At 34.6% G+C, this 22,559-nt stretch overlaps 1 protein-coding gene across 1 annotated transcript in view; it reads left to right on the top strand.

Annotated features, from left to right (window-relative positions):
* The window catches only part of LOC120629558 (protein eva-1-like), an 85,908-nt gene that overhangs the window by 45,584 nt on the left and 17,765 nt on the right, over positions 1-22,559 (top strand). The window contains exons 3-6 of the mRNA XM_039898518.1: positions 6,289-6,427; positions 10,285-10,434; positions 11,323-11,466; positions 21,252-21,344. Coding sequence (XP_039754452.1) covers positions 6,289-6,427; positions 10,285-10,434; positions 11,323-11,466; positions 21,252-21,344 — 526 coding nt within the window. The remainder of the gene's footprint in view (positions 1-6,288; positions 6,428-10,284; positions 10,435-11,322; positions 11,467-21,251; positions 21,345-22,559) is intronic.

Below are 22,559 nucleotides of genomic sequence, written 5' to 3'. Positions count from 1 at the left end.
AATGACAATGTACCGGTAAAAATTTAAACTTGATTGCGTCACGAAAAAAGAGCACTTACTGCCCGTAGGTGTTTTAAGCAAGCCAACTCTTTCTTTTTATAAAATAAAACTAACATACTTGCCCTTAGCCAGTTGGACAAACATAAAACATGCATACTAATTAGGTAATCAAAAAAAAATTAACGAAGTTATACATACACAAATTACTTTTAAAACGAAATCACATCTAAATAGACGAAATAGGCATAAATTCAGTTTAACCAAGACTAAAACTAAGTATGGCAGCAAAACTATACAGGTTTAGGTAGCTATACAGGTATACAATTATAGTCTACCCAAAGAGACCTTTTGCGAGAAATCATTTAAAAATTAGCTATAAATTAAGCATTGTCTAAATTTTTGTAAACCTAAACGCGCTACCTTTTATTTTATTTTACTACTAAAAGCTGCAATTAATATAAGTTGCTAGTTTTGTAACACACTAACTAGTTATTATATTACCTACTAATAATATATTACCACTTCTTAAGTTAATTTTAATTTCTCATTTAGTGAAACTGTTTCTTTTGAGAATAAATGTCTTTACACCTAATCCTGCTTATGCACTAAAGTCATAAATCGTTTTGCTTTTCGTTAGTCTTGTTAAAGCTCAGAAACGGTTTGACTATTTTCTAGCTAGCCGCAGTACAAGTGAGATATGAAAAAAAGATAAATTAGAAAAAACCGAATGGGACAGCTGAAAAATCGGAAAAATCTACATTGGTAATTTCGTATGAATAAAGGTGGTATGGAGATCATCTTACATACACCACTTTTTATCCCAGGAAAACAAACCGTTTCTAAAGGATTTGTGAAAAACCGCAATAAAATCGGGAGGCAAACAGTAAATATTATTAATCCATTGATTTAATAGCGGTAGGACTTCGACTCCACTATCGGGAGGCCGAGTTCAAATCACAGAACGCACTTTTAACTTTTGTAAGTTATGTGCGTTTTAAGCAATTAAAATATCAGTTGCTTCAACCGTGAAGTAGTAACATCGTTAGTAAACCTGCATGCCTGAAAGTTCTCCATATTGTTCTCAAAGGTGTGTTGAGTCCATCAATCCGCACTGGACTAGCGTGGACTACGGCCTTAACACTTCCACATTGTTTAAGGAACCCGTGTTCGTAGTGGGCCGGTTATGGGTTGATATGATGATGAGGATATTTGATTTGATTATTACTATAACTGATATAATCACAGCCATTGGCATGTTAAATGTAAAGCGAATGACACACAAACGCACTTGAACGGCAATGTTCAAGTGTGCGTGCGATCAATCACAAGACTCTTGCTCAAACAGGCGCATGTGATTGGCCGCACCAAGGACACAAATTTGCAAGCCACCGCAAACGCGGTTAGACGCCTTGATTTGCTTTTGGCATTAAGTGTTTATTACTTTACTAAGTGTTGCACGCGATCTTCGTCCACGTTAATTAGGGTTTTTAAAAATTAAAAAACAAAAAAATTAAAAAAATAGAAATTATCGTTTGGCTGCCGATTGGTGCAGTGGGCAGCGACCCTTCGTGCGGCCGTGGGTTCGATTCCCAGAACTGAAAAAAAATTTGTGTAATGAACATGAATGTTTTTCAGTGTCTGGGTGTTCATCTGTATATTATAAGAAGTTGTGTGTATTATATTCATAAAAATATTAATTAGCTATCTTAGTACCCATAACACAAGCTACGCTTTCTTTGGGGCTAGATGGCGATGTGGGTATTGTCGTAGTATATTTAGCATATATTCACCTAGGATAAAAAGTAGCCTATGTTACCCTCCGTCCTTTTAACTAACTCTGTGCCAAAAAACAAGTTGATTAGTTACTTAGCTTTAAGGAATTACAAATAAACACTTTGCATTTATAATATAAGTAATAATTTTGGAGCTGTTTCCATTGCGGTTTGAGTGACTGGCTGGCTAGTAACATGCACTGTTGTAAGACTATTCTGATACTGAGGGATTATAAATGAAAACATTAAGTTCTTCTTATGTTCCTGGGCTATTTTCCCTACTTAGCAGGAACCTTCCCTTGTATAGGCCAACCTATACATAGAGGGACTGCCTATATGTCATTGTCTATACTATTTAGTGTCATCAAATAACTGGAGCGTGTTTTCGGATATAATAACCATTTAACAATTTTTGACAACAGGTGGAAGAAAATTCATCTCACCCCGATCAATGCTCATTTTCAGTGAAACAATATATAATATAAAATTGTTTCCAATTTGAATTTCAGTAATACATATTATTTATAAAATTAAGTTGTTAAGTTATTTGCTCATTTCATCGTAATTTAGGTTCTTTAGAATTTGTCTAGACTAGATAACCGCAAAAACAGATTATTATTTTATTTTTCTTTAGAATTAGGTAACGTTTTAGGGCTATTTTAACAAACGCAAATTTTATTTGCATAAAGCTAAACCTATGAATGGTAATTATTTGATTAGATTCCTTTGCTATGATCATACTATCTCTTAAATACTGATCAACACACCTTGTTTTAAATACAGATTTCAAAGTTCGTTAGTATTTTGAAATCATACAATTCAAATTAAAATTCAAAAATGTTTTATTCATGCAGATCTTATTTCAGGCACTTATGTTCATACATTTAACACGTTACACTAATGTTAGTAATGGTGATAACTGCATTCGTTAACTACTAAAGCTAGGAAGGTTCCAAATGCGCCCTGGTCTAAGAAGAGCCCACAACAATCTTAGCCATGTGTCATCACCAATCTCACAGTCTAGTTAATGTTGGGCTATGAAGTGAGAGCAATACCATACCCAAGATTTTTTATCATACATATTCTTAATATTATATAATATGATTTTTCTATAAGCTTAAGTATGTTTTATATCAACTTTGAACTTATTCAGAGACATCTCAATTTTATGCAGCCTAGTAAACTGAATTATAAGTTTATTTTTACTTTATACTTCTAATAATAACGTATGATTTCATCAAATTAATACTGGCGCGTCTAGTGTGATATGTGTGTAAACTGTGATCAGATTATCTTGATATTATTATAAAGGATAGGAATAAAACAGCTTATGTAAAATAAGAAATATTGTTAATATTATTGTTCATTATTTAAATATGTTTCAAGCACCTCGACCTATACCTAGCTTCAGCAGTTTTCATTACATAGTTTTTAAAAATACTTTATAACATTGAAAGATAGACGTAAATAGAACAAGGGTGGTGTGACCTAGTTGTGACAGTGCAAATCCGTCGATTGCTTAAACATTATCAATGGCTGGATGGACGACATCGAAGTCTGAATTTAGCGTTTAATCGAGGCTGACTTCCTATCTACTCAACCATGGGTGATCGATCTAAGCTCTACAGGAACATTTTATGTTAATTTTTAATTAGACAAGGGTTATCGAGTCTACCGGTGATCCTAGAGCGGGCAGTTACCTTGGCCATAGAATTAGTTTGGCCATCCAAAGGGGAAATGCATCATAGGACATCTTAGGAACTGTGACTCGCGGCGGTGGTTTCAAAGAAGTTTTAGATTTTATTTAGTGTCACATAGTTTATTTTAGGATATATTTATAAAACAAATGTGAAAGCTATAAATAAAATAAAATAATATTTTTAATTTTAATGAGAATAGAAAATTTTGTAAAATATTTATTAAATTATAGTTTCATTTCATTTTAACGATTGAGAAAGTTTAGGGGGGGATTAGCATCGCTTAAAGAAGTTTCAAATGACACTTTAAAATGTTATATACTTTGTCGTCCCTAAAATAAGGAATAAAAAATATTCTAAAACAAATGTCAAGTATAATGATACTGCTTGTGGCGTTTCAGTGGTTGTAAGCCTTCGATATAGGAAATAATGATCACAATTCAAAAGCTATTAGCTGTTATCCTGCGGTCAACACTCTCGCAGCGTCGCGGCAACTGAGCTCTTATTTCATTAAAACATGGTTAAAAATATATTATATGAGAGAAAAAAATCCTCCCCTATACGGGAACATCATAGTCTAACTAATACTTATAATGGACCTGGCGGATTCCCAAGATAAAAGTACCTAAAAAATAAAGGCACTAAATAAAAACCAATACTTACGGCATGTTGACGTTCCGGAAGCCTGTCGTTTACCTTTCATAATACCAAACTTACCGAGGTTCGATTATTTATCATCCATTTACTTCTCAAGAAGTTAAATCCACAGCAGTTAGTAACCACGTAGTTTTTGAACGATAATACTTACGGATTCGTGAAAATAAAAATCTAACCCGAAGTGCTAAAAAATTATAGGGAGAAATAAAATTCGTATTTCTAGTCATACACTGAGTAAATGACTGGTAATTTGCCGCTTGAATACCCAGCTAGTAACAAAAGTAGGACGTTTGTGAGGCATTTTAAACGTCGATTGAGTGGTTTTTGGCATGTCGCTACATTCAGTAAGGCTTTTACGGCTCTATCCGTGACGTGATTCTACAATACGACTTTTTTACGGTGAGTCAGCGGTTTTTATACCTTTTAACCGTTGGTTAGCGTGTAATGGAAAATAAGTGATTTAGCTTGGAATATGCTTTTTGCATTCAAACTTTTAGAAATGTTTGTTTTATAATGCAGTATAAAGGTATATAATAAAACCACTCTCTGCAGCGTGCTTACATATATATCTAACCCATTTTGTTGACTTCAACATAAAACTATCAGGGTATCGATCGCACCTTGGTTGAAGAAGCAGTCGAAAGCAAATTTAGCTGGGTTAACAAAACTAATGGTTTTGTTATGGTAGGTAAATAAATCTAAATACCTGGTTAGATGATGAGTTTATGGGGGATATTAAAGCACACTTTTTTATGTAAACATCTGCTGCCGACGGTCAAACTGGCTGTTGGCAATGCGTAGTGGCGAATTATATAATTTGTTTTTTTCTTATCCGAATATCGAATTGTTCCTACGGAATTTTTAGAAACCGAAGCCGCGGGATAGCTAGTTGGTTAAATAAAGTCTGCAAATATTATGTGGACATAACGTAACTTGCTGAGTACTCATAGGCTAGTTATTCAATCGATAAGCTGAATTATGAAAAGATAGATTTATACAGAAGCATACCGCACCTTTGTGGGAAACGGAATGGTTATGTTGAACTTGCTTGACCCATTAAAACAATATGTATTTTTAATGGACCCAACTCCTTGGTACTTGATACTCGATGGTAGTGGAGTCACTTGCGTATTCATCGCGCTCCCGACTGGTTTTGACCACTAGCCGTGCGATTAGGGTCCCATTGTTAACGGCAGTTTCCGCTTACGACACTTGCTAAATCATCAAATTTATTACCTAATCACAAAGATTATTCAATCACACATTCTGTACTGAAAAACCGGCCTTGAACCGCCGTATCTTCAGTGGTAGAGTTTTTGGTAACAGAGCTCATTCGGGGAAGTATTTTTGCCATGCTTTTTGAAGTTATACTTCTTTTGGCGCGATGGAGAAAAATGATGAGAGTGAATTTTTACGATGCGCGCGCACACCGACACCTGAATTCTACATCGTAAAGTTAGTACTAGGTGGCATGAAAACTATGTTCAAGTTGTATATTCTTGTATTTTTATATTTAGAACATGTGTTTCGTAACAGTACAAACAGTGTCAATAAATAGATATTATTACGTTAATAAAAACTTTTTTATTCAAATAAAATCTTTTTGACTAATTTTAATATTTATCGTTAATCACTACTGCATTTTAGTTATTTTTTTTCCATACGCCAAAGAAGTATCCTTTTGTTTTCCTTATCCTAAGGTTGCCTGGAAGAGATCGCTACAAAGTGATAAGGCCGCCTTTTGTATACTTCTTCTGTATGTGTTTTCTTTTATTCTTCTTCTGAATTTCCATTTGTGTGCAAATAAAGAGTATAAATAAATAAGTATAACTTCTAACGCGTGTACATAAGTACACACACTGCCCTCAAGCAATATTATTACAAGGCTGTATTTTGGTCTGAAGAGCGTGGTTGTCTGCGTACTTAAAAACCACATCAAGCATAACACCTACGCCTCTGGTTTATGGACGCAGGACACTTTCAGGACGTGTTCTTTGCATGTCCTGAGAAGTGTTACTGTTTAAAGGCAATGACTTTTCACTTAACATCCAGCATCTGTTTAGTCGGTTAATTATCACCATAAAAAATATATGTTTTAAAATAGCTTTATGTATTCAGGCCTATGCAATAGCATGATCGGCATACTAACTAATATGCGGCAGTATTCTTTGTTGCAGACGGTGGTAGAAGCTTGTCAAAAGAAGAGGCAGTGCAAGTTTCACACCAGTCCCAAAGCCTTCGGGGTCGACCCGTGCCCAGGATCCAGAAGGTTCGTCGAAGTAGCCTACAAATGCCGTCCTTGTGAGTATCATAGATTTTCTTTTCCTATGTAAGTTACTATAAAGTTTTGGTAGGATTTTTTTGGCTTACCAAATGGTAGAATGTACTTGGCTGTTTTAAATGTAACTAGATCTGTATGTACCTAAATTCTCGTGAGTATTTTTATTTTAATTTATTTGATTACTAATTAGATAGGTTTCTGGATGCAGACGATCCTCTTTCATACGGACACAAGATTGAATAAAAATATTGTAAATGGTTAAACTTTCAACGAATAATGCTTGTATAACTTTTTGCGGGCTTATTCGTAGTAAATACTTATATTCCAAACTGATATTCTTGACTTGTGAATAGAACCTGTAAGGTTTCTACTACTGTTAGCTACCAAAGGTATTTGAAATCGAGATTCTTTGTATTATTTCTATACACTTAACTTAAAGTGGTGATAGCCCAATGTCTAGGGTTTCGACTTCACCATCGGGGGTTCGAGTTTGAATCCCAGCACGCACCTCTAACTTTTCTAAGTTATGTGCGCTTTGAGCAAATAAAATGCCACTTGCTAAAACGGTGAAGGAAAACATCGTGAGGAAACCAGCATGCCTAAAAGTTCTCCATAATGTTCTCAAATGTGTGTGGAGCACACCAATCCGCACTGGGCCAGAGTGGCCTTCCCATTGTAAGAGCAGAGCTGTGTCTTTTAGTGGGCCAGTTATGGGTTGATATGATGATGATGACGACTTGACTAGTATTGGTTAGCTTGCACCCATATTCAAATTTATCCTTACTTATTTACCAGTGCCGGATTTACAACGTAGCAAGAGTAGCAATTGCTACACTCCCCGCGCGAATGGGGGCCCCGCATATTTAATACCGCTCATCTCTGCCTGCCTGACTGACTGACTGACAGACACGCCCACGCACACGCACACGCACACAGACATCGCCTATCGTAATTTACTACATTATTAATTACCCACAAAATTGTAACCTATAGATAGCAAATACGTATTGTATTTATGATACGTATTTAAGATACGTATTGAGTATTGAATTGTATTTTTACCACTTTATACTTAGGAACCCATAGCAGATCTAGGGCTCTTTTAAAAAACTTGCTACGGGCTTCGCGCTTGCTTTGTCAGGCAACTAATAGAATGATAATGATAATGAAGAAAAACGAATAATAAATAAATTGGCATTACGTGCGTCTTCAGGTTAAAGGCATGAGAAGGATGATAAGGGTCTAAGAAGAGTTAAGAGAGCGCTAATAGCCTAGTAATTATAATAAAGTAAAATGAATAATAAATAAATTGGCATTACGGGCGTCCTCAGATTAGAGGCATGAGGAAGCTTTACAGTGGCGCCACTGTGGCGTGCTAGCCGCGGATACAATACCTACATTATAATATGTAAACGCGAAAGCAGCAACAAAATCGTGACACACGCACGCTATTTTTGCAAAGTAAAGTAAGACGGATAAATATTTTTTTGAGCTTTAACGATATATGGAGAATGCAAAAATGGAGATAAAATTCAAACGTAAGTATTTGTTGGAGAAGCTAGGAATTCTGTTATGTTATATGATAGTAGTTTAACAGATATCTTAATCGAATTCTTATGAAAAGGTGTTGGAAGACTTTTATTAATAATTACGAAACATAACTACTGAAAAACATACTGCTGAAAACATATTTTGTAAATTCATGTTATTTTATTTTTATTGCACTTCTTGACTTATTTCATTGTGACCACACCTACAGTGTGCCAAAGTTGAATCACTGCTGTTTATCGCCGTGGTAGGGTTACTACATCGCATTTTACGCCTCTAAAATTAAAAAACTGCTACGCTAGTCAAGTCATTGAATTTTAGGTAAACACTTCATTAGAGAGTAAACAGTTATATTGATCGTCGGCTGCCGTAATAAAATAGAATACGCAAGCCCTTTCTCCAGTTTAAATAAAATTGGCACACTTCCGAGCAGGTCAGCGGATTCCTTGGCACCGATTATATTCCGACACGGTTAACCTCTTATTCTCGCTAAAAACATGCGAAGGAAGTTTTCTTGAGATAATATGTAACATTCGTGCCAGGGTTGCCCCTTTTACTTAAAAGGTCAATGCTCACTAACGGGACTGCTAGGAAATTTATTGCAAAATGATGAATCAAAGTATATAACTCGGATAAAACCAATGCACAGTAGATTGACTATCTGTTTGATAGACTTGTAGCTTTTCAGTGAAATTTTTATTTATTAGTATAAAATTCTACCTTACTGAAAAAGTAATATCAAAATTGGTTCAGTCTTTACTGCAGTTCTTGAAAAGCTCTATATCTGCATGTAAAAGTCGTCCGAAACCTTTACCTACTCTCCGATATAAATATAATATTAGCTTTAAATTAAGACAATGTTCAGCTTCTCATGCGTGATAGATGTACATGCTTGAAATCTCCCTCTCTTTTGTGGACCTATGACCAGTAGATGTTTAATGTAATGCTGACAGGTAAGTAAAGGTAATCAGGTAGTTAGATTTTTCATCATTAAAGACGGACAATTTGTCCGTCTATTATTTTTGATATAATAGTAATGTAAAATTAATAATGAATAATAACATTGATTTAAAAATTAAAGACAATTTAATTGATTTGTTTACTTAAAGACATATAATGAAGGTGACAACCCTGTGAACACAATGCACATGAATATCTTAACCTCAATGCTATCGCTACAATTCTATACTCACCGTAGCGTGATAAAATTCCTGCCTCAAACACTCGACTTTTGAAGCACTTTTGGGAATCGACAGTAAAATTCTATGCAAGCCAGTAAAAGTAAAGGGGTACCTGTGAATGTAGAAATGCGGTATATCGACGCTTTGAGGAATAATTTACTTTGTACTAGAGATTAAGGAACTTGGTTTTGTCTACCTCCGTGCTTCGTACAGCATGTTTAGCTGTTGCTGCTACCTAAAATGATTATATCTGTGATCACGTTTATTTGAAAAAAAATCTCCAGGGTACCCATTACAGCCGCAAGATTTTTCTTATAATCACTAAATTTATAATTACGAATTCATTTTTATTTGAATTTTCCATAAAAGATTATTAAAAATTCAGCGTAAAAGTTAACAAAATATTTTTTGGAATATACCAGTAACGCCCTAAACACTCGGGCTAAAAAACCCATTTACAGATTTCTTTAGTCAAAGAAGTCCACCAATCCGCACTGGGCCAGCGTGGTGGACTACGGCCTTAACCCCTTCTCATAGTGGGAGGAGGCCCGTGCCTTATTTGCCCCAAAATTGATTTGATGATGATGATGAACCTGATCTGAATTATGTGCATTTAGAAATTTTACCAAAATAATTCCCCTTTCGGTTGCGGAATATTCTACATTATACGTATAAATAAATGTGACACTACTACGTTATAGGAACAAAAATGCTTAGATAATCTGTGAAATATTACGTTTTTTAAAGTAACCTAAAATTAGACCAATAAGCGTTCATGTAGTATTCTCTTATTCGATCGTATCTCCTGTTTATACTATACTAATACAAATGGCGAAAATGGTTTCCACGATCATATTTCGAGATGTTTCAGCAATTTCAACTTAGCTATTAGAGTCCCTGGAGTAATAGGTATACAATTTAAGAATGGAATTACATCAATTATGTCTGGAGACTTCATTATCTAAGAGTACATGTTGAAAGACATCAGAATTCACAAGCAATATACTTAAGTGCTGAGTTTTAATTCTTTAAAACATTGTGGAGAAAAAAGAAAATACTGAGTCGCTGAAAGCTTTATATGTAACTAATGAAAGTTGAATGGTTTTGAGGCTTGATGTAAGACTGTAAGGTTGCTTTTTCTTTGGCAGATGAGTTCCGAAGTAAAGTGGGCTGTGAAAACGACGTGCTTCATTTAAGCTGTAACCCACACTCGAGGGTGGCCATATATTCTGCTCAGTATGGGAGGACGGAGTACGACTCGATACAATGCCCGCAACCGCGGGGAATGAAAGAGGAAAGTGAGTATCCCTCGAGTTATTACGTTGTCTATAAAAGCATCAGATAAAATTGTGTGCGGTATCGTCCGAATCTTTTCCTTGTACGGCCTCGCGGCGGCATTGAATAAGAGTATGTTGAGGTATATTTTCCCAATACTGAAAACGGTTTGGGTTTATACGGTTACTTATATACTCCCGTGTTGTACGGGATTGTAAGCGTTGCATAGTACTTGAATATATTTTTTTACTCAAGTAAATTCTCGAATGTTCTGAGGGATATTCAATGACTTAATAGAACTATAGCTATAGGTTTAAATTGCGAACATAACTAACATTGAATTTCATCATGGTATAGATTTTTTTATTTGAAGTTCCTTTTTTTTTGTAGACTCAAGCTTGGACACTTTTTTAACTTTATTTTCGAACTTAAAGTAAATAGTTTTTCTCAGGTTTTCCATAGGATTTTAAGAAATCTTGAAACACAGGCGCGCTTCTGATCAACCTGGCTGTTAACGTCATAATGTAGCCAAAGTTCTTAGCTTTACTTTAAAGTTGAAATTATATAATAAGTTATAGTAAATTACTAATGAGAAGTAGAAACGTCGATAGCCCCCTGAACGGGGAGGCCGGGATACTCGGACGCACCTATAACTTTTCGGATGGAATTATCGGCATTTTTAATTTAAGCAATTTAATATCTCATAATTTGACCGCGAAGGAAAACATTATGATGAAACCTGCAACATTTCTCAGAGTTCTTTACAATGATTTCAAAGGCGTTTAAAGTCTTCCAATCCGCAATGGGCCAGCGTGGTAGACTACGGCCTACACCCGGATCCTATAGTCGGCATAAAAATGATGAAGCTACAAATAATTTTCATTAAGATTAAGCTTTTATTTATTTATCAGCATGTTTGGAGCCTTACGCAACAGAGACGTCGATGAGAGAATGCCACGGCAAGAGACGCTGCGTGCTCTCTGCAGACAGCAAGATGTTTGGAAAACCTTGTCGAACTGGCAGCAGGACTTATCTTAAAGTTGTTTATACGTGCGGTGAGTTGTAACATGATATATATAAGGTTTAATGTATGGTAATCATAAAACAGGCTTCGAGAACTTTTGAAACCACCATCTATATTAAGTTATATGCAATTGCATTATGAAGCGGTCCAGGGAGGGAGGGCGTGTGTTTTAAGCATTATAAATATCACTTGCTTAAACGAGGAAGGAAAACATCGTGAGGAAACATTTTGAAGGCATGTGAAGTCCATCAATCCGTACTGGGCCAGCGTTATGGATTACGACCTAAACTTATTTCTTATTGTGGAAGGAGTATAGTGGGCCAGTAACGGGTTGACGATAATGATTATGAATTGGATTATTATGGTTCTTATATACGAATTCGTTCAAAGAAATAGGAAGAAATAATAATAAATACACAACTGCCTCGTTGGTGTAATAGTTTACATATTCACCTAACGATCACAAGGTTTTGTGTTTGATTCACAGGGTCGGCAAGATTTGTTAACTTTTATTTTTGTGTTCAAAATGATCATAGCATTAACACCCACAATTGCAAGCAAGCATTTGCGCAGAGTTCTGGGTTTATTGTCTATAACAGTCACTCTTAGATCCTTGGTAAATAAAATATTAATATTATATTACCAAAATCAATATGAACCTAAAACGAAACTAAAGATAAACCTTTTGTTTTGCTCGCATGATGCCAGAATATAGCAAAGTCCTCTCCTTCTATTATTCTTAGCCCAATGAAATAAAGTTTGTTTGTATAAAATAGTCATAGATATAGGATATTACTTTATGAAAGTAAATCATAATTCATCTTACTATTAGCTCGAATGAATTACCGTTTTTTTATCAAGTTGTTTTATCTGTAACGTTAGGTCAACCAGCCATGGCTGTTTTATTTCTTTCTAATTATGTTGTTTTTCTTTTCCAAATACTTGCTGAGATATTCTATATTTTTTCAATCGAAATATTTTATTATATCCAGTAGCGATTTTATGTTGCCTCTTATTTGATGTGTTGTGATTATTGGTGTTTGCTATTATTTAGTTTACTTATACACTTAATAATAATGGTGGATTGCTTTAACAAGTTTACGCTTGATTTGCTTCAATAAGTAGAAAGTATTGCTTTCCTGTTAAATATTTTTAGTACATTTAATTCGCTGACACCCACTTCGGCTGAATTTAGTATACGGGAAAACGTGAACTCGAGTAACCTCAAACTTTGCTATTATTTTTCTGACTCCCACTGGATTCGAATTTGGATACGAAGGAAAGCATACAACTGAATTGGAACGTCCACAGTCTTACTAATTACACAAAGTAGGCCCTCGAAATAATTCATTAAAGTTAAACTTTCAAAGGAATGTTGGATGGGGACCTATTTTTAGTAATCATTAAATCTCCAGAACCAATAAACCTAGAAAGCTTATAGACTTTATCATTTCTTTGCTAATATCTTTCATTTCTTTACAAATCGAGAGAGACTGTGTTATAGCAAAAGTCATACCCGGCAAAGTTTTTTTTTTGGGTGATTTGTGAGATCAGAGCGCATTATTGTGGCAATAAGGATTATTTTGATTCCAGCCATACTTTATAAAGACAAAGACCTCTGTTAATTCCCAATGACTGGGCTAACATAATTCCTGATATTTCCTACAAACAAAAACTTAAGACTTCAAAACTTCGTATTCTGTTTCGGTCCTCCTCGTACAAGCTTTGAACGCTTTGGATACGCGCCAACTACAAACTTACTTAAAGTGATCTACAATGTTTACTTCTTAAGCATTGCTAATACTTTGGAAATACTTAAGCGATAATAATTGGATACCTAAAGGTTATTATTACGTACCGAAATATTGTGTATTAGAAAAATGCTGGCCCACACAAAAATACTGGACCCGGATTTCAGGCAAGCAAGTTTCCTCACCGTGTTTTCTTTCACCTATATAGCAAGTAAGAGATTTCTACCGAGAATCGAACTTGGTCCCCTTGAAAGAGAGGAAAAAGTATTACCCACTTAGGCGTTCACCGCATTTTCTGTATATTTAATTTTAACCCATGTAATATGTTCTTCTTGTAAAAGAATACGTCTTTTTTTCTTGCTTGTGATAAATTTTCCAGCTGTAAAAGTAGTATTTAACCAAATTTAAATCTTTGATCAAAATATAATCAAAATCTTTTTTTTTTATATTCGAACCAATAACTATGTAATATTATTACAAAAATGTAATATTATACTTACCAATCTATGCATAAAAAATAAAGTTGTGTTAGTTACACCATTTATAACTCAAGAACGGCTGGAACAAATTTTATGATATTTGATTTTTTGGATTCCTCTTAGACCAGAATAGTTTAATAAGTGTTAAAATATAACATTCACTAAAAAAAAAAAAAAAATGATCCGCTGTACGAAGTTCGCCGGGACAGCTAGTTTGTAATATTTATTATACGCCCCAGATTGTTTAGCACGAAACTTCATTCTGTGATTGAAACCAAAATATTATTAGTATCAAGATCTGATCTAAGATTATTTAATAAGATTTCATAAAAATTTATTCAATTAACTTTAAAGCGTCAAATGCAAATTCATTGATTACATATTCACACGTATTTGATTGAATAACACTAGTTTTTTAATCTTGTTTAATTTTTTCCGATTCACAATTGGCCGATTTTTTTATGAAAATAGTCAGTCTACCCGGCGTCAACCGTCGACCGTAAATATAAAACGTGTTTCTCATGGCGGCAGCATAGCGGACATGTTTTATTATCGGGCTGAGTGTTAAATGACTCTCACACCATCACGCTGAGGGAAATATGTCTTGTATATAAATATAATAGTAGGAAGAGCATTTTCATTTTATTGCGATTAACAGAAAACTGACGAGTTACACGCTCTTAGTGCGCGGGTTATACGAGTATATTGTAAAAGTGCCTAATTATTATTATTATTAAACTCTTTTTTTGTATACCACAACATTAACATATATAAAATATAACAAAAACAGAAACATATCGAAAGAAGTAGTAGTACAAAAGGCGGCCTTATCGCTTAATAGCGATCTCTGCCAGGCAACCTTTGAATTAGGAAAAATAAAGAAGCGGAGAATAGACTGCTGGTGGTACAAATATTAAACATACATGCGAAACTACATGCTAATACATCAACTAGTGTACACAAATAGATAAAAAGTAAATAATATAATTAATAAATAAATATAAAAATAAACTAATATATATAATAACAACACTTACATATTTAAATACTTTAACATACAATAAATGAGTAGGTATTATTACTTTCACTGAAAAAAAATGTTGATAAAATGTTACCTTTTTAATGGTTGTAGTAACAAGAGCTATAAATTAATAATAGGAGTAAATAAAAATTTTAAATAATTAAATATCGTTCGAGTCAACGGTGAAGGAGAACATGGTGAGGTAGCCTGCTTGCCTGAGAGTTCTCCAAAATTTCTTTAATGACCATTCCATACTTGGCCTGCGCGGTGGACTACGGCCTTAATCCTTCTCATTCTGAGAAAACCCGTGTCCTGTAGTGGACCGGTAATGCGTTGGTAATGATGATGATAATAAGGATCAGGTTAATCCTTATCCTTTGCAAGTAGTTAGTGTTTTTATCTAGAAACCGAACTAAAACTGTGAAGATAAAGTTTGTATGTAGCGGTAAAAGCATCGGTGTACGAAATTTAGAACAATTAATAGTTAGCTCGAAATTAATAAAACTATTTTATGATTAAAATCTATTGAGCTAACATCAATAATTTCAAGTATGATCTTATTCCCCAGAGAGTTTTGAATAATAGTTAAGCATTGCGATTGAAACTGGTTGTTCAAACTTCGATGGATTCCTTTCTTGGACCTTTGTTATGAATACCCAAATAGCAAGAATAGTTTAAAACCCTTTAGACTAGAGATTTAAAGCGTTGTAGCGAAGATTTAATATTGATTGATTTAAGACAATATCGGATTGATGTTTGTAGCGGTCTCCACATTCCCGAACTAGACGACGCTACAAAAATCCTGCATCGCACTAGCAAAGTGTTCACAAAAATTGACTATATATACAACTTCCAAAGATGAATGTTCGGACCTCGGTCCCCAAGAACGATCACCCGCTCGGACGAAGATCTTTCTATCGAGCGTATCACTATAGCTCCCGTACGATGTTGTTATTTTAACACTTTTTTGACAGCCAATTGGCGCATTGGGCAGCGACCCTGCTTTCTGAGACCAAGGCTGTGGAAAATGTTTGTGCGATTAACATGAATGGTTTTTCAGTGTCTCCGTGTTTATATGTTTATAATAAGTATTCATTTATATTATTCATCAGTTACTTTGGGGCTAGGTGTCGATGTACCTATAGATTGTTGTAGTATGTTTATGTATTTGCTTATTACTTTTGGATAGAAACATTGCATGCGTTATTGCGTAATTCCCCGGAATTCCATGAAATATAGCATAAAGCTCGAGGTGTTGTTGTCTTCCGCAATCAGTTTCTTACCAGAGTATGCACACAGCAGGAAAATAGCATAAAACGGCAAAAATCCACCTGCTATACGAGTTATATATCAATTTTAGGGTATGCATAGCTTTTGTGCATGTATGAAGTGCACGCCACTGATCCTCAGGGATGTTGACTTTACCATAAACAATTGCCAAGCTACTTGAAATGTTATAGGCATAACATAATATACTTTAAACTAGTCTCATAGTTTAAGCGCACATTCAACTTACTATACTTGGACTCAAAAGTTGATACACCCTATACCTAATATGCAGAGCTCTTTGAAATATAAGCGCAAATAAAAATAAAGCAAGTCTTAAATTTTAAGCGCACTTTTAATCCTAAAATAAGGCACTAAAATTTTTAAAGCACCTCATATTTTAAGCGTTACTTAAAATATAAGGTAAGCTTAATAAGACTCAACCCTCCGTAAGGATGTTCACTGCGCCCGTCTTTGACTATGCCAAGTATAACCTACGAGACATGTACATTCTTAATCAAAGATTAACTTAGCATCAAATTAAAAAAAAGCAAAGGTCTCTGATATGTTATGCTTTTCGTATGTTCCCCAAAATTCCTAGTAGGTATATATAAATCCGTCCTAATATTTTAAATTCCCAAGTACGTTTGTTTATTGTTCGCCTTAATATCTTAGTTCCTAGTAAGGGACATGTGATATCTTTTACAATATTTCCATTTTAAACGATACTCTTGTTACCTAAAAGAGTATTTTATTTTACATTTTATTCCGAATCTAAGCTTGCTATAAGCTCAGCATAAGTCAGTCGGGATTTTGCGTAAGTAATCCGAGATAGATAAATATACTTACTGCTCTGATATAGTACGTGGCAGAACCACTTTGAACACTACACAACAAGACAAATTTCCAAACGTCATACACTCAGAATATGCTCACAATAGAGTTGGCTAAGCGAATGCCTCGCCCGGGTCCGGTTATGCCGATTCAAAGTTTTGGAACAATAGTTTTAGAGGGCTTGCAGATGTACCCATATTGTTCTGAATATGCAAGTTTAAAGCTTTGTTCACACTGAGGCGAATACCGCGCGGCACGCAGGACGGAAGTCGCTCACGCCTATTGTGTCAACTAATTCGTTTTGACACGTTAGAACTTTGAATAGTCACTCAATTGACTGAGGTGGGACGTCGCGCATTGAAACGACAGAATTTTATTTAGTTTTCAGTTTTTATTTATTTTTCGTAAAGTATGATTACACATATTCACTTACAGAGAAATAATGTAGATCTGATACATATAATTTGATTAGCACTCACGTTGGAGTTACTTAGAGACTAGATCTTTAATACAAATAAATCATCATAAATCTCTTAAAGATTTTATATAGGTTACGCAATATCGTTACAACAGTGTAACTATAAACGGTATTTGCAAATAGGACACGTAATTTTTAATTTTGAAAAAAAAAACTATTTTGCAAAAAATTTGAACGGCTCTATATTCTTCACATTTTGTTGTTGAAATTTTTAATTCTTCTTCATCGTGGAAATAAGATGTAGCCTCCTCTTTGACTTAACAGAATACACTTCTTTTCAAAATAAATAGCTGGTGCAAACCAACTGTACCTATTGAATCTTGCGACTTTTAAATAAAAACACTACGTCTTCAATTTTAAAAAACGTTTTCCTCCACTGAGGAACCAAGAATAATAGGCGGGTAGTCGTATAATTTTCAGACGGTAAGCAAGCAAGTGAATGTATTGAAAAAAAACGCGTGCTGCGTTCCGTGTTTAATTTACCTTAGCTTTATCAAACCTTAAAGCAGACTCTCCATAGAAGGCAATTTTTAAGTCTTTGTTTTTGTTGAAATTGGCAGCGAAAATTATAAACTATTGTGATTGTGAAACATGTTTTCATTCAATAAGGTAAACCTCCGAGTGTGTGAGATCAATTTTAAAACGCATACCATATGGCCTGTAGGTACTCAGAAACATTTTCCAGGTTATTCCTGATACTGCCTTTTTTTACTTTTAAGTAACGGCCCGCCGCTAATAAATCCGCGTATGAGTCAATCTGAAAAGTTAGACATTTAACAAATTAACAAACGTAGTATCAGAAGCGCTGGCTTGAGAAGTGTGGAGGAATTTTAGCCTTAAAACCGGAGAAAAAAGGTTCTGTTTCCTCAGATTTTATAGTACATCACTGCTCAAAAACTTTGGCATCCCTTTCATGGATACTGAGTTCGATCCTCGGCATACCCATACTTTCAGAGTTATGTGCGTTTTAAAATTAACCAATTAAAATAACGTCGTGAGGAAACATGCAAGACGGAGAGCTCCAAGAATGCCTGTGAAGACTACCAATCCGCACTTGGATAACGTAGTGGACTACGGCCTATACCCTTCGCATTGTAGAAGGAGACATGTAGGGACCAAGTATATAGTAGGTCTGAAATAGGTTGATAATGGTGATGATGATGACAAAAAAATTACTCTATAGTTCCGAGAAAACCAAACCAACTTTTAGTAAGCGCACTGAATCGAATACATCGTTTGGTTGAAAATCTATAGTCTGTAGGGGACCGTATACAAAGCGTCGGATATGAGGCTCCTCTTGGATTAGTATAGCGGAAATTGGATAGACTTTGAACTTTAGGCTCCCAAGGCTAGTTGAAATGCCACTGTGAAAGTTCTTGGGTGTATTATGTCACATTTGCATGCAAGTTACCTGCATTTTAAAAATGTTTGCCTCAGATGCATCTCGATTGCGAGATACCTTCAACTTGCAAGTGTTGGCATAGCCAGCGGGCTTGTCACTTGCTTTAGACTTTCACGCAAGCGGCAGTTGTTTGGCTAACAAGTTTAAATCTACATGCAACTTGTAACCTAGATGCAGGTTTACGATTCCACTCGCGTATTACTGAGACACGTACAAATTGTAAGTGCGTCCTAGAGCAATAGCTCTTGAAATAAGGTTAGTGTTAAGTTTTTTTTTTGTATTAAAATATTTGAACTAGAATGTGGCTTGCATATTAAAATATTTGAACTAGAATGCAAATTGCGCAGAATGCAAAATTGAAAACTGTATCGCAAACGCATGCTAATAAAATCCAACTTGCAATAAGCATGCTATTTGAACATGTTTATAATATAATATAACTAGCTTGCATGCAAATGAAACTTCATACCTGCACACAGGAATTTGCAAAATATTGACGCGTTGTTATCCACGTAATAAAAATTCCTTTGATATGTTTGTAATTTCATTTAGGAGGCAAAGAAATATATTGTTACTTATATCGAATCAAGCAGCTAAAGGAAATCCCAAACATAACAAGGGTCACCATCTTCGAGTTTTAAAATTCAGGACAATAAGCCAAATCCATATTACCCCTATATATGCTAACAATATATATATATATATATATATGTGTAGTGTAGTATAGTGCGTATCAGTCAATGTTTTTTTTTACCAGACATTACGTATATAAATACATACCTAATATCGAATTTCTTCCTATACAATGAACAGAAACCGTTACTTGCTATTCCGCAAAAACAAGAAGACAAATCTGTGTGGCTTAATATACGACATTGCAATGCACGCCTGCCACTTAATGAAAGACAAACTAAATAAAGAAAAGCAGAGAGATAATCAAAACTCATTTAGCAGATGTTGCTTTCATAGATTTCATTTGATTTGAGAGAGTTATATACGCTCTAACTCAGCTTCCAAATTAGGCTCCCCACTTTCTAACTCGCTTGCAAAACACCTAAACTGCATATCCTTTCAAAACCGTTAAATAAGTTTCAAAAGGAGTCTGCAATTGACAATGATCCAGGAAAATTTTTTTTTGAAGACAAAAGAATTCAGGAGGTGTCTGTTGAAAACTTATCGCTTTGTAGCCCTACAGCAACAGTAACCTTTCTCCTTATATAAAGCGGGTGCCAAGGATATGAAGGGATTCTTTGAAATCCAAAGTAAGATGATAAAACGGGATGTGAAAATTTGTCTGCTGGTAAAATATTTGGTAGAACTTGATACATATAATCAGCATAATAATACAACGTCTTTCATCTGTCATGATGTCTTATTCTTGTGTACAGGTCGCATGAGAAAATCGGCGTTATTTTGGCAATCCTAAACTCGGATATCGCAGTGGAAGACAAATTTTTATTTATAATCTTGGTTTTGGATTTTGCCATATAATCACTTACTATTTTCTGTGTGAGTATAGTATATTTTAGGAAATAGGATCTTTCTTGATTTTCTGGTATCTCTAGGATTTTTTAATCCACCGATGCAGACAAGAATAAACTTTTATTACGTATTCCACATCAGTACTTTAATTTAAATATTTATAACTGTATCTTCTAAATACTTCATAAACATCGCAATTCCATCCGAGTTCAATTCGACATCAATCTTTCTATATTATGGAACCCATATTAAAAAAATAATTAACAATTACATTTAAATTGAATACTCTATTTGCAATGCAAATTTGAAAGTATTATTAAATTAATTTCTCATTAATATTTTAAAATAAATATCTTATCTCTTCTAATATTAAAATAAATATACCATGACGATATACACATTGACATCTAGCCCTAAAATAAGCGTAGTTTGTGTTTTGGGTACTTAGATAACTGATGAATAATATATATAAATAATTATAAAAGGTATACAGATAAATAATCATCACATAAATATTTTCCAGTTGTGGGAATCGAACCCACGGTTTAGTAGTCAGAAAGCAGGATGGTTGCCCACTGTGCCAATCGGCCGTCAAGTACAATTTAAATTACACGAGCTTTATCTTTATAGACGAATTAATTAGGGAATATTAGGTATAGTAAGTCAGAAATCGACGATGATCTGTCCCCAAACAGTGCCCTTTAACGTAGAGTAGGTACGCGCAGGTTTGCAGAACAATGTACAATGAGAAAGAAACACTGATACTCATAAGAAACCAGGAATCCAACGCAGACAAAGTAACGGGCGCTCGCTAGTACAGAAATATATTTTAGATAGGGTGGATAAAAAAGCGTTTTCCATTTTGTGAACAATAAAATATCGTCACACAAAAAACACAATCGCGGTTCAGGCACGTACGCACTGAATAAACTTTCCCACTGCTAAAAGCCCTCTGACTTCTAAATCACCCTAAAATCTAAAATTAACATCCCATTTTACGTTGCCCGTAATAAAGCATCGAGTTTACCCATTTTTACCACTTATAACTGTCAAGGGACTTGTAATCTTATGGCACTCGTCTTAAAGTGGTCATTATCTTGCAGTGCCTCGGACGGTCTTGAAGGAGAGGTACGAGAGCGCGCCTGAAGAGGACGAAGTCGCTCACGATGCATCCGATCTTGAACACGAAGATGTTGGTAAGTGATTTTTATATTCATATTCAAATTTTAAATAAGCTTTACTCAAGTATATTTTACTATTTTTTTACTTATCGTAAAAGTTTAACCAGTACCTACTTTCTTATTAGCAGTAGGTATTTAATTTTCTATAATTGGTTGGTGGACCAAAAGAATTAAAAGATCCACTTTCAGAGTTGTTTTATTTGTGTAGAAAAAAGAGCACTCCTAAAAATCTAATAGTGCTCTTTTTTCTACACAAATGCTATATAGCGCTCCGCTCCGTTCTTTTTCGGTAAAATGAAAATTCATCCTTATACCTTCGGTTCGTTATAAAACATAAAATATTATATCTAGTTCACGTTAACGCTTTTTCTTAATTAAAACTCTGTAAGTATGATCTAAGACTTGGAGGAGGCCCGTCGAATTAGCAGCAATAACTTGTATGTTTCTTGTATCAATGAAGGTGAGGTATAGATAATATTATAGCTGAAGCTGAATCTTGAATTGTGATGATGAGACCTTACATCGGAGCAAACGACTCGAACTACGAACTGCAATGCCGGTATCATGTCTTCTCGCCATATTCATTAAATAATTATTTAAATAATTGCCGTACATATCGTTTTCCGTAAAAATGTAAAAGATAAGTTGCAACTTAAATTATTTTCATACTAAAAAGTGGAATTATTTCGACTACAAATGACATTTCTATTATTCCTCTCTAGCTTTTGTGCAGTCCATAATTACCCCTAGCATTATATTACCCTCCTAAGCTCTCATGATCCCTATGAAAGAGATATGAGGTCGCGATATATTCACTCCTTAATTACCCCCTCTTATCCAATTACACTTTCTGAAAATTTAACCGAGTTGCTTGTACGTTCAAGCGAAATGAAACATTTCTGAGAGGTAAAATTTAGCTTCCAACATCATATTTTAAGCTCACATGATAAAGGGTTGTCATTTCTAAATTATGGATAATAGCTGAGATGTTTTTATTTAATATTTCTTAATCAAGTCGGAAATATCAGAAGGATGTTTATCCCTAGCGGTTTGATGGCCGATTGGCGCAGCGACCTTGCTTTCTGGCCGTGGGTTCGATTCCCACAACTGGAATTGTGGAATTGTTCATTACACAATATTTGTGTAAAGAACATGAATGTTTTTCAGTGTCTGGGTGTTTATCTATATATTATAAGTATTAATGTATATTATTCAAAAAAATTAGTCATC

Source organism: Pararge aegeria, chromosome 14 (assembly GCF_905163445.1).
Source record: "Pararge aegeria chromosome 14, ilParAegt1.1, whole genome shotgun sequence".
NCBI lineage: Eukaryota > Metazoa > Arthropoda > Insecta > Lepidoptera > Nymphalidae > Pararge > Pararge aegeria.
This window is presented reverse-complemented; position numbering and strand designations above follow the sequence as displayed.